General features: G+C 36.9%; 1 protein-coding gene across 5 annotated transcripts in view; it reads right to left on the bottom strand.

The window, feature by feature from the left end:
* USP12 (ubiquitin specific peptidase 12) overlaps positions 1-12,807 on the bottom strand; it is a 210,002-nt gene that overhangs the window by 54,833 nt on the left and 142,362 nt on the right. For 4 of the 5 annotated variants that reach the window (XM_024230935.3, XM_063714866.1, XM_054528836.2 and 1 more), the window contains one exon: positions 4,849-5,062. The exons of the other annotated variant lie outside the window; for it this stretch is intronic. In XM_024230935.3, coding sequence (XP_024086703.1) covers positions 4,849-5,062 — 214 coding nt within the window. The remainder of the gene's footprint in view (positions 1-4,848; positions 5,063-12,807) is intronic. 5 annotated transcript variants of the gene reach the window in all.

A 12,807-nucleotide genomic window follows, 5' to 3' on the forward strand; every position in this document is an offset into this window, starting at 1 on the left:
TTAGAGATGATTAATTCCCTACAATGGCTAACTACATATTGGCTTGATGCCACAATCTGAAGTAGCCTAATTTCTCCCTGTTGAAAAGAATTTTAGCATATACATGTTTTTCAAAATAATTACTTTTTAAGCAAAAATGTGCAAATGTTTTTGCTTTTTAAAAATGTACATCTTTTTTTGGATGCTCTTTTAACACAGAGCAATGATTTCATATTCACAAAAATACCTCCAATGACTTGAATGCTCTGGAAATGAGATGCAAAGTAAACCAAAAAATAATCTTTAAACTTTTGCTGAAATATTCCTAAGATTATTTATAGTCCATTTTCCTTAGAGTATACTGAATATGCCAGAATTTTGCTGTACGTGAAAGCAGCCACTATAGTTTTAAAAGCATCAACCAGGACTGTATAAACATCAAAATAACACTGATGAATGACCTCAGGACAATCCCTGTGAACTGTATCATATTTAATTTTTAAAACCCTGGTTTTCTTATGATTTGCTTTCTTCTTTGCTAAGTAGCATAATGGGAAAGGTGGACTTCAAACTTGCTTTGGAAGTTAAACAATTTCATTCATTCATTCACTCATTCAATAAATATTTAGTAAGCACCTACTATGTGCCAGGAACTGGATTATGTGCTGGGAATACAATGGTGAGCAAAAACAAATGGGTTCCCTCCGTCATGGAACTGACAGTCTAGTGGGAGAGACAGACAATTTCATTATTAAATAAATGTATGATTATAAACTACTATAGTCCTGATATAGCTGCAACAATAATGCAAAAAAAAAAAAAAAAATGAAAAACACTGCTTAAAAATAGGTTACGTTCTCCTCATAATTCAGAAATAGCTATAAGCTCTCATTACACAAAATACCATTTATGCTCTTTTGGAGAAAAAGAATTGTTTGAAATAAACATAAGAAATTATTTACCCAAATATATTTAACAGGTATTATTTGTGAACAACTAAAATTTCCTCACTTGAGGGAGACCAAGACTTAAATTTATCTGTTTTTGTATCTCTCCATGGCACATGAAACGCTGCTATGTCCATGCAGGTTCCTTAAGAACAAGGACCCTTTCTATCTCATCCCTAGGACTGACAACAGTGCCTGCCACATAATGAGATGTGTTTCCCATTTTTTAATGAATGAATGAATGAATGGATGGATGGACAATAGGGATTGAAACAACTAAGATGATGACAGAAAAGTAGATATGCCTCCAAACAATAACTTAAATGACTGACACTGCTAAGGTTCAGTGAGTCAGAGCACACAGCTACAGATGCCAGCTGATGTGGCCCTCAGGCCCACCTAAAATGATCCCAAACAGTCCAGTTGAGGGTCAACTCTAGCTAACACAATCAGATCACCAACCTATGTTGTATTTCTTCGAAAATAATAGTAGATCACCCACAGGCAGTACCTGTAAAGAGATGACTCCATTTCCTACCTGGGTACTGCAATAGCCTCCAGGCTGGTCTCCCGCCTCTAAGCTCACGCTGCCCAGGCCCACCCAGCAGCCAAAGGGTCTTCTCAAACAAATCAGAACATACCACCCACCTGCTCAGAACCCTCTCGTGGTTTCCCATGGCTTTCCAAATAAAACCCAAGCTTTAGGCCCCTGTTCTTCTGACTTTATCTTCATCTTATTCCACTCTTGCCATGCTAATTTTCTTGCCATCCTTCAAGCACTCAGGCAACCTGCACTTTCTTCCTACTGATGGTAACATTTTTGCCTCAGATCTTCAAATGATGTCTTCAAATTTCTGATCTAACATTACCTAATCAGGGACATTTCCCAATGACTGACATATGAACTAGCAACTCCCTCATCCTCTGTCCCCTTTCCCAGTCTTCTTTTTTTCGTGACAGTGACACATTACATCACACAATTGATGGCTGTCTGCTTCCCCACGAGGGTGTCAGGTACCTGAAGGCGTATTTCTGTATCATCAGTTTCTAGACAGTGTCTGGCACACAACAGGAAATATATCTATCATAATTAGTCTACTCAAACACTCAGCTAGCATCCATCCCATCAGCAGGTAACATGCATGGAGCCAGTGTTGCTGTACTCTATGCAGGAGCACTGTGCAACAGTCCTCTTATGCTATGATTAGGTAACATGAGTCAAAACTGTAAAAACAAAAATTCATTAATAAATAGAAATTAAAATCAGTTCTTTCCAGGGACATCAAAAAGATTAGTAACATAAAGCAATGGTGGTTAAAACAATATGGGGCTAATATCTATTGAGAATAAAATTTTTAACATAGTATGGCAGGAAACTAATTTAGTAAGAACCATCTACCAGTGAAAGTCAGTGGAAATACTGAAATGAGTAACATACTTTCCAAAGATTTAAAACAAACAAAATCTCAGAAAGAAAGATATGCAATGAATAATATATTAAATCCTCTCTGATTTGTATATTCTTCTCTACACAATTCTCAAGGGAAAATTCAAAAGCCAAAAATATATTTCAAAACATATTTGCAAATGTCAGCAACATCAAATAATAAAAATGCTTTTCTATTAAAAAAATGGCTTTTCTATTAAGCATTATTTCTGAAGTTTAGAAAAATGAAGCAAAACTTATGAGAAGATGGGCTTAGAATATTTATTCTAGAATCAGTCTCTTTCAAAGAAGTATTTAAGAACTCTATTGTGTTACCAATTCAATCTGCCTAAATACAAAAAAAATTAGTAACTATTGAACTATCAAAAAATAAATAAATAATAATAATAAGGCCAGACACAGTGGCTCATGCCTGTAATCCAACACTTTGGGAGACTGAGGTGGGTCATTTGAGGCCAGGAGTTCAAGACCAGTCTGGGCAACATAATGAGACCCCATCTCTACCAAAAAAAAAAAAAAGAGACAGAGAGAGAAAGAGACGAAAAAAGAAAAAAAGCCCATTTGGAAAAAATAACGAACACTGTACAAATACCCCAGGTTTGACAAACAAACATATAAAGCCATAAGTATGTAACTGTATTTTACCTCTGTTCGGCATGAGGGTCAACCTAACTAAAATAAAAGCATTGTATAAAGAGCCCATGTGATAGGTTAATAAGGCCAAGAGAAATGTACTATTAAATGAAAAGGGAAATAATGTATGCTCTGTATGTGCTGCATACTTCTGAACTTTTTTTTTTAGAGACAGGGTCTTGCTCTGTTACCCAAGCTGGAGAGTGGCGCAATCAGGGCTCACTGCAGCTTCAACCTCCTGGGCTCAAGCGATCCTCCCACCTCAGCCTTCCAAGTAGCTGGGACTACAGATGTGCACCACCACATCCGATTAATTTTTAAAATTTTTTGTGAGACAAGGTCTTGCTTTGCTGCTGAGGCTAGTCTCAAACTCTTGGGCTCAAGCAGTCCTCCTACCTTGGCCTCCTAAAGTGCTGGGATTACAGGTGTGAGCCACCATGTCCAGTCACTGAACATTTTAAAAATACTAATAAACTCACTGAGAAAGGGTGCCATGTTCAATTACCAAATACATAAATTTTCCACAAGGACAAAACTTTTAAAGTTTTGTACAGACACACACAAAAAGACTGAGAAGACTTAATTGCTCAATCCACATTTGAGCATTAAGGTTATATTTGATTTTCTAAAAAAACAAGATAAACAGATCTATAATCTAATAAAGTACATACATTTAGCTTTCATTAGGGGAAACAAGATGTATTTTTGTGAGCAATTAATCAATTATTCTACATGTGTATGTGGGGAAAACGAACAAACCTTCAACAAATGTATCAAATTCAAGAATAATAGCCTATAGCCTATTTCTGGGTCATCTTATATTTCAGGGAACTAGATATGATCCAGGCTTACCTCAATTCACTGTGTACAGTGTCAACTGACTAAGGGCAGGATTAAGCATTAGGGTATTTAATATCAATCTTAAAGACTTCTCAAATCCTGCTTGTGAGCATCTATTTAATAGGTAACAAATCAAATAAAAATGCATTCAATTTTGTTTCTACAATGATTAAAATGCCTACATTAAACAAAAGCCAGAATTCTACATGTTATCTAAATTCCATTTGAATTTTTGAGGCAGTGTCCCACATTAGATAGAACACTGGGCTTACGTATTAGGGAGAAGTAAGTTTGTATACCAGCTCCACCACTTACCAACTCTGTGGGACCTTGGATGAATTAACCTCTCCGAGCCTCAGTTATTTCATAGGGTGATAATGTCTAATTTATTGGCATGTGAAAATTAAATGAACAATATTTCAAAAGAGAAAAGGGAGGTGGGGCTTACTCAGTAGCTATTTTAAAAAGGGGATGGGGGATTAAAACTTATCTACCCTAAGCCAAAAGGTCTTTTCTAGCTCTTTCCCCGGAGTGTGGCTCCTGGCAAGCCTTTTTTAGGTTTTGATTCTTCACGGCTAAAATGGGGGAAATGACATGCTCTCTATCTAAGGCTACTGCAAGGATCCAATGAGTTAACACACACGAAAGCATTATGAAAACAAATGCATAAGCATGCAAAAAAACAAAAAAAACAAAAACCCTTCATTCTTGACAGAAAAGCCAAGCAAGCAAAAAGAGAAACTGTGCTTTCTCATTTGCTGCCACACAGAATTTTATCACTGTATAACGCAATGCAAACATTAATCGTATCTTGTATTAATTACTGTGAGACTATCTCCTTCACTAAACGAGTGCCTCCTTGAAGAAAGGAGTGTCATCCTTGTTTCTTCAACAGCTAACATGTTATCAGGCATACAGATGATGCTCAGTAAGTGCTGGAATTATGGCACGCTATATTTAACCTTCCTAGTATGTCATTAATACAGTGGGAAGCAGAATTACCATTTTCTTTCCGTAATCTTGTGATGAACTTCTTAGGGGGTATTACTCCAACCTTTTTCTTCTGAGTGGCTATGCTATGGAAGAGATCTGCTAAGCATGTAAGAAGGCTCTCCTTTTTCCTAGGTTGACTCTTATACGCAAGAACTTTTTCCCGAAATGGACGACAAAAATAAAGTGCTTGAAGAACTGAATTGCAGTAGCAGGTATTCCCAAACTGCAACAGAAAAAAAAAAAGTTTTGTTAAATTTAGGGCAACACATTTTCAAGAGAGAAATTCCCGGTGTATGGTTGAGAGAACAGAAAGAGATGACAATCGGTTACTACTGTTACTATATTAACACTGACTGCATTATATTATACATTTTAAAATACAACTCTCAAAAATTCTTCAGAAATCACAAAAGTAAAGTTTTCTATCAGGTTCTTAGGTACATCCAAATTAAAACACACAAAAACAAAAATAAAAAAACAAGATCCCCTGAAATGTTACATCAAAAAGTCACCAGTATGACAGTCTAACAACCACTGAAATGCCAAGTCACAGTATTCATGATGTATTGGAAAGACATCAAATCCTTAACTATGAATTTCTCTCTTACCAGCCATGTCACTGGGAGTATGTCACTACATCTTACTGAACTCTACTTCTCTCCACTCTAGTAATTGGGGCGAGCGGGGGTAGGGGACGGGCGGGGAAATAACCCTACTTTATAAAGTAAATGACACACAGTTTGATAAATATGTATTGCCTTCCTTTTCCCTTCCATTAATAAACACTGGCTCTAAAAGCTATAAAACACCTAAAAGTCAGTCATGAAGATTTGGGGAACACTATAAAACTATAAAAAGGAATGAGGATAATTCTCATATTTCTACTATGGGGTGAGATCAAGTATATACAGTATTAGGTTAAAAAGGCTAGGCAAAGAAAAATGTTTAAGATTGGGTGATATCAAATGTATCTCCATAGACCATCTGTTTTTTTTTTTTTAAATGAGGAAGGATAAACAAAAAGCTAACAAAAATGGTTATAGGAGAAGAGGAAAAATAATGGAGAGACGGATGAAAATGAAACTTCTCTGAAAGAATGTTGTTATAAAACATTTACTTTGTACCCATCTTTTCTAAAATAAAAAAAAGAAATTTCTAAAATTAAAAACAAAAATAAACAAAACCTAAATGTATATGGATTCAATGGTAGAAATACAGAGAAATGAATTACTTCAGGTGACTTAAAGAATGTTTACCATACATGCCTAATGAGACACAGTCTAATCATTTTAATAAAAAACAACAACAACAACAACAAAAATCTACTGGCCAGATGCAGTGGCTCACACCTGTAATCCCAGCACTTTGGGAGGCCGAGGCGGGCGGATCACTTGAGGTTAGAAGTTCGAGACCAACTTGGTCAACACGGTGAAACCCCATCTCTACTAAAAATACAAAAATTAGCCAGGCGTGATGACACATGCCTGTGATTCCAACTACTCAGGAGGCTGAGGTATGAGAATCGCTTGAACCCGGGAGGCGGAGGTTGCAGTGAGCCAAGATCGCACCACTGCACTCCAGCTTGGATGACAAAGTGAGACTCTGTCTCAAAAACAAACAAACAAAAAATCAAATTTATTGATATTGTTATTTTGAAACTATTGTAGCTAATCATAGGACAAAGCAAACAAGGAATTATGTTAATACCCTTAGGAACCAAAATTTTTAATGTAAAGGAAAAAAAGATGCTATAATAAAAATCAGAAAAATAAGAGCCTTGTGAACTTCAGTTGGAAATATCAATATAAATTTACGTCTTTTTATAACTCTGAAAGTGTATGTCTGTGTGCATGCATGCATGTTTGTGTGTACATGTTTTCAAACTCTGTCCACTGAAAAGGTGTGGCAGCAACAAGTTTCTCCTATACCCAGATTGTGTTCTGTAAACACCCTTTTCCCATCCAAAGGAACTCAGACACCTTGAAGATATGGCTGATACAAGATCTGTGATAAGAAATGTACAATGTGCAAGACTAGCCTGGGATATTTTAAATATAAGTGTCAACTTTAATACAAAACGATTACTGCAATGAATCAAAACAGACCAACTATATAAAAATTCATAAATTTAAAATGACATTTTAGGCTGGGCACAATGGCTCAAGCCTGTAATCCCAGCACTTTGGGAGGCCAAGGCAGGTGGACCAGTTGAGGTCAGGAGTTTGAGACTAGCCTGGCCAACATGGTGAAACCCCATCTCTACTAAAAATACAAAAACTAGCCGGGCATTTTACTCCTGTAATCTCAGCTACTCGGGAGGCTGAGACAGGAGAATCGCTGGAACATGAGAGGCTGAGGTTGCAGTGAGCCGAGATGGTGCCGCCACTGCACTCCAGCCTGGGTGACAGAGTGAGACTCTGTCTCCAAAAAAAAAAAAAAAAGTCATCTTTGAGACAAAAGAAGACACTTGAATATATACCACAGCATTGGATGATATTAAGAAATTGTTGACTTTGTTAGGTGTGATCATTAGATGATCATATTTTTAAAAACGTTCCTGCCACTTTGAGACATATAATTAAACGTGTCCCATTTATGGCCAAAATGCCATGATGACTAGGATTTCCTTTTCCAGGAAAAAAAAAAAAGGGTAAGTGGAAGAAAAGGAAAATATTGGTAATTGTTCAAGCTAGGTTGATGGGTTCATAGTGATTCATTATATTTACCTCTCCTACTCTAGCTTTTCAAAGGAGGCATTTAATCTTTGAGGTAAATTGTATAATCATGTCATTATGTGTCAAAATCATTGCAAATAAAGGACCTAACCAGATAAATTCACAGGGAAGACAGACACTTGGCAGAGCCAATAATTTGAGGGGAAAAAACTTAAAAGCTCTGCTATGTTCAATCTCCTAATTGTCTGAATATGTTTCTTTTTTTCCACAGAGATTAAACAAATAAGATCCCTCTGCCCCACTGAAACAGGAGTTACCAACTTTTTGAAGAGGCTTGGGAGATCCAAGCCCTCTCCAGCTGAGGACCTGAGACCTAGTGAGGACAATGACTTCTCACGTCTACACTGCTAGTAGGAGACAAGCATTGGTTTCAGAAAAAGAGGTGCTTAAGCTTAAGAGGTATGTGATTAAAGCGTACTGATATCAATGATCATAAATGTAACTACGGATACATTTCAATGAACCCTACCCAGGGGTTAAGTACACTTGAATGTTACAAGATTAATTTACCCAGTATCCAGTATAAATCTGTATTTAAAATACCTGTATTTGTACTACAATCTAATCAAGCTAACGACCAACAAATCTGGTTATATCAATTGAAGAGAAGATACAACCTCCATATTTTGGAATAGGCAACAGGGGAATTGAACAACTTCCACCGAGTAGGGAGATGAAAGCAAAAGAGATCATCTCTGAGTATACCAGAAATATTACGATAATGAAGACTGACCTACCTATAAAAAATACAAGAAGCAAATAGGATAGGCTAAAAAACTAGAGGGAGTCTCTATTTTGTAGACTACTGGAAGTCAGGCTCACACTTTTGTCCAACATGACTTGCTCATCTTCTGAATATAAAGCAACAGTAACATTATAATCAATTATCTGAGGCCTGCTATTAGTCTTCTTTTATTTATTTTCATCAATCCCATTAAAGAAAAATTAAAAGGTTGAAAATACTACTCTTTCTCCAGAATAAGCTGACTTTCAATCTTTTTAATTTTGAAACTTTTCCTTCAATTTTCTTGATTTTTAATATTAACTTTCATTCAAGGTCCTAAGACCTAAAAATTATCTTTCAAGAGTAGAGCCTTCATGCAAAAGGTTTTCTGGGATGATTTTCTCTATACTCTTGTTTGTGATCGCTCAATTTCTTAAAAAACAAAAAAACATTGCTTTAGTGCTGAAATCTATGCTGTGTTATCTCAGCCGGTTTTGAAGATCAAAGGTAGGTTTAAATCAGGGAGAAGAAATTTTAAAAGTTGCCACCCTACTCGAGGTCTGATCATTGATTTTTTGATTGCTTAGTGAATACAATCTCATTCTTGCTTTCGAAGTGCTTTCTCTAATGCCTTTTTCTCCAAACCTTAACAAACATCCCACCGCAAATATTTTTTATATACCTACTACTAAGACCATTTTGAGGGCACATCCCTTACACATATTTATAAATTATATGTACTATATTATGCATATTAAAAATGTAAAGGAATGCAATTAAGAAAATGCACATTTTAGATTTTTGTCTTATTTATTACACACTATTATTTTCATGAAAAATTATTAGTCTTAAGTGAGAGCAATGAGATTGAGTATATATTTTTGTAAAGGTTTTAGATTTTAAAACAGCAATTTGATAGTCTGTGATGTTCAGTTATTTGGATATGTGGTTTTAATGGCTATCAAAACTGAAAAAGATACCTTTGTAAAGATACGTAGGTGCAAGGGAATGAGAGTCTCACTACCTACACCTTTACTTTTTAAATCATGGTATCCAATTTGCAGTCTTATCTACCAAATTAGTTTGAATACATTTAGGAAATGCCTGCCTTGAGAGCCCCACAGCACAGTAATGAAGCACATAGGATCTGAAACCAAACTGTCTAGGTTCAAGTCTGGTTCCACTATCTGACCTTGGGAAATTACTAAACTGTTGTTTACCAGTTTCTTCATCTGCAAAAAGGGGGTAATACAGCACCTACCTCTTAGAATTTCTTAAATAATTAAATGAATCATCACATAAAACACTCAGAACAGTTCCTGGCCCTTCATCATTTCATATCTACTTTTTTTTTTTTTTTTTTTTCCCTGAGACAGGGTCTTACTGTCACCCAGGCTGGGGTGCAGTGGTATGATCATGGCTCACTGCAGCCTCAACCTCCTGGGCTCAAGATCCTCCCACCTCAGTCTGTGGAGTAACTGGGACCTCAGGCACTCAGGCATGCAAAATGCCCCCAGCATTTTTTTTTTTTAAGAGACAGGGTCTCACTCTGTTGCTCAGGCTGGTCTCAGATTTCTGGGCTCAAAGTAATCCTCTCGTCTTGGCCTCCCAAAGTGCTGGGATTAAAAGCATGAGCCACTGTGGCCAGCCAATAATAACTTTTAAAACAACTTTTAAGTTAACTAAAATTCAATCATATAATTCTCTAAAACTATATTTAAATTATAATAGATCTGCCACAGCAGAAACAAATGAGAGAGATGATGCCATCAACCCTTTGACATCATGGAACCTGAAATAACATACAACCATATCATATACAGATAGAGTATAGGCACCAGTCTCATCCATATGTTAAGAATAATGCTTAGTCTACCATTTTTAGATAAAAATAAACATCAGAAATGCTAATATTTTCTTCCTATTCCCAATGGATCATCTTACACACTTCATTTGGAGACTACTAGTTTTAACCACCATAATGTCAATAGCATTACTTTGTTTAAATACTGAGGCTGGGCACAATGGCTCATGCCTGTAATCCCAGCACTTTGGGAGGCTGAGGCAGGAGGATCGCTTGAAACCAGGGATTCAACACCAGCATGGGCGATATAGTGAGACCCCATCTCTACAAAAACCTTAAAAAATTAGCTGAGCATGGTGGTGTGCACCTGTAGTCCCAGCTACTCAGGAGGTAAAGGCACGAGGATGGCTTGAGACAGGGAGGTGAAGCTGCAGTCAGCCATGATCACTCACTGCACTCCAGCCTGGGTGACAGAGCAAGACCCCTTCTCAAAACAAAAACAAAAACAAACAAACAAACAAACAAAAAACCCAGACAAATAAAAAATAAAAATGTTGAAAAGGAACCGTTTTTGAAGAAGCACAACTTCTTCCCTGTCCCCCATGCTGGGCCTGGGTGATGGTGCCTGTTCTGTGAACATGCTAAGATGTTCTAAGGGAATGCCCTCTTCCACCAACCAGTTCTTGTTCAGGTGACCATATTTTAGAACACTGTATTTCCACATACCCCTACCCACCACTCTTCTTACTCCAGCAGAGTAGACCAGACGTTGAGTACCTAACCCAGAAGTCATCTTTTCATACTCCAATGGACGTCAGTTCCTCACCCTACGTTCTTACTCCACAGCCCCATGCTTCCTTGTAGGAACTGCTTTCTCTTCTCTATGCAAATTACTGTCGTGTTATCAATCAAAGCCCTTTTACAGCCCCTAAAACAGGGTTGGACACTTGGTACAGTCTAGCCAGAGGACCAGGGCCAGAGCTCTTTTCCCAGGTTTGATATGGATATTTTCTGGACTCTCCAACAACGTAAACCTCAAGTAACCTATGGCCCTCAGATGAGGAGAAACTGAATGAGAATGAAATCAATGCAAAAGAAAAGAGAACAAAGAGACATCTGCCTAATGAACTTTATAACCCCAAAATGGAAAGTTTCATTTTTATTTATTTCTATAATGGACCCTGCTCCAACTAATGACTAGTAGCAATTCAGGTTAAATAGCCTTTTATATGACAGACTAGAAATGCAATCATAATTTTATAATAAAGATTCTGAAGGGAAAGCACATTTCTTTTTTTATTATTTTTAAAACAAACAATCTAAAACGTTAGAAGACAGGAAAAGCACATTTCACAGTACCCTCACAAATGGACTTACTGAGTCCAGCCTACTTGTGTGTTGAGGCCTACCTGTATTAGAAAATTAATAAAGAACCATAAAATAAAACAATGAAAAAAAAGCGATTCAAAAAAATGCACAGACTATATTACAAGTAGGAAAGATACACTAAATTGTGGTTTAAATCACTATCAGCTCTACTAAAGTAAGTACTAACCAGCTACAATATAAAAGGGAAAAAGGCAATTTATCAGGTTAAAACAATTTGTTTTCTAAGAATTTAGCTGACTATGTGAACAGCTGGCCTGTAAGTGGGATACTTTACAGCAAAAGAAAGCTTCCAAAGGCTCCTTTCCCCATCCAAAGGTCCTCAAGCCACACTAGTATTTCTCCTCTCTACTTCCAATAATATCAGGAATAGCATTGTATCTACAGGAGATAAGATGAGAGGAAATCCTCATTCTATGTATTATACAAATTATATTGACAGGTAATTAAGAGTAAGCTGCCATAAGAGCCATTATCTATGACAATATTCTTCTGAGAATATCTGCAACTGAAAGTAACAGAAAACAGGTTGTCATTAAAGCACTAAGAGCAACCACTCTGTTTAATTTTCTGCTAGGTTAATCTGTGGGTATTTTTCTCCTCTCCAAAAAAAAACTTGAGCAATATAGCAAGATCCCATCTCTACAAATAAATATTTTAAAAATTAGACAGGCATGGTGGTGTGTGCCTGTGGTCCCAGCTACTCGGGAGACTAAGGCAGGATTGCCTGAGCCCAGGAGGTGAAGGCTGCAGTGAGCTGTGATCGCACCACCACGCTCCAGCCTGCTGTATGGAATTAACCACTCTACTAGCTCTGCTGTATCTACTCTGACGACAGTTTTATTTCTGAGTATAATTCACAATGTTCACCAACCTTTAATAGTTGGAGCTGTGGCCCCTGTAGATATGTTAATTTTATATATAATAACGAAACACAGAGACCAGAAGCCTATATTTCTACTCATCAAATGAATCTCTCCAGGGGATAAAGACAAAGTGTCCTCTGATGGTCTCTTAGTAAGTTTATTCTCTCCTGCTTAATTTTATTGTTGAGAATTCTGATTGAAATGCTGTTTTTCTAATTAGAATATAAGGCTAAATTCCAGAAAAAAATAAGTGAGAGGAGTAATGAGTAGCCTGTTCTGGAGAGAGAGAAAGGTAGGGGAGTGCTGATTCTTTGTTATAGGTTTTAAGCATAGTGCACAGAGACAATTCCCAAAGCACAGGGAATCACACACATCACTTCAACTGCTTTCCTCAAATCCATGAGAAACCCATCTCATATGTCCTATGTATGGACTAATATTTAGAGTCCACCA

The sequence above is a fragment of the Pongo abelii genome, chromosome 14 (genome assembly GCF_028885655.2).
Source record: "Pongo abelii isolate AG06213 chromosome 14, NHGRI_mPonAbe1-v2.0_pri, whole genome shotgun sequence".
In the NCBI taxonomy this organism is placed as follows: domain Eukaryota; kingdom Metazoa; phylum Chordata; class Mammalia; order Primates; family Hominidae; genus Pongo; species Pongo abelii.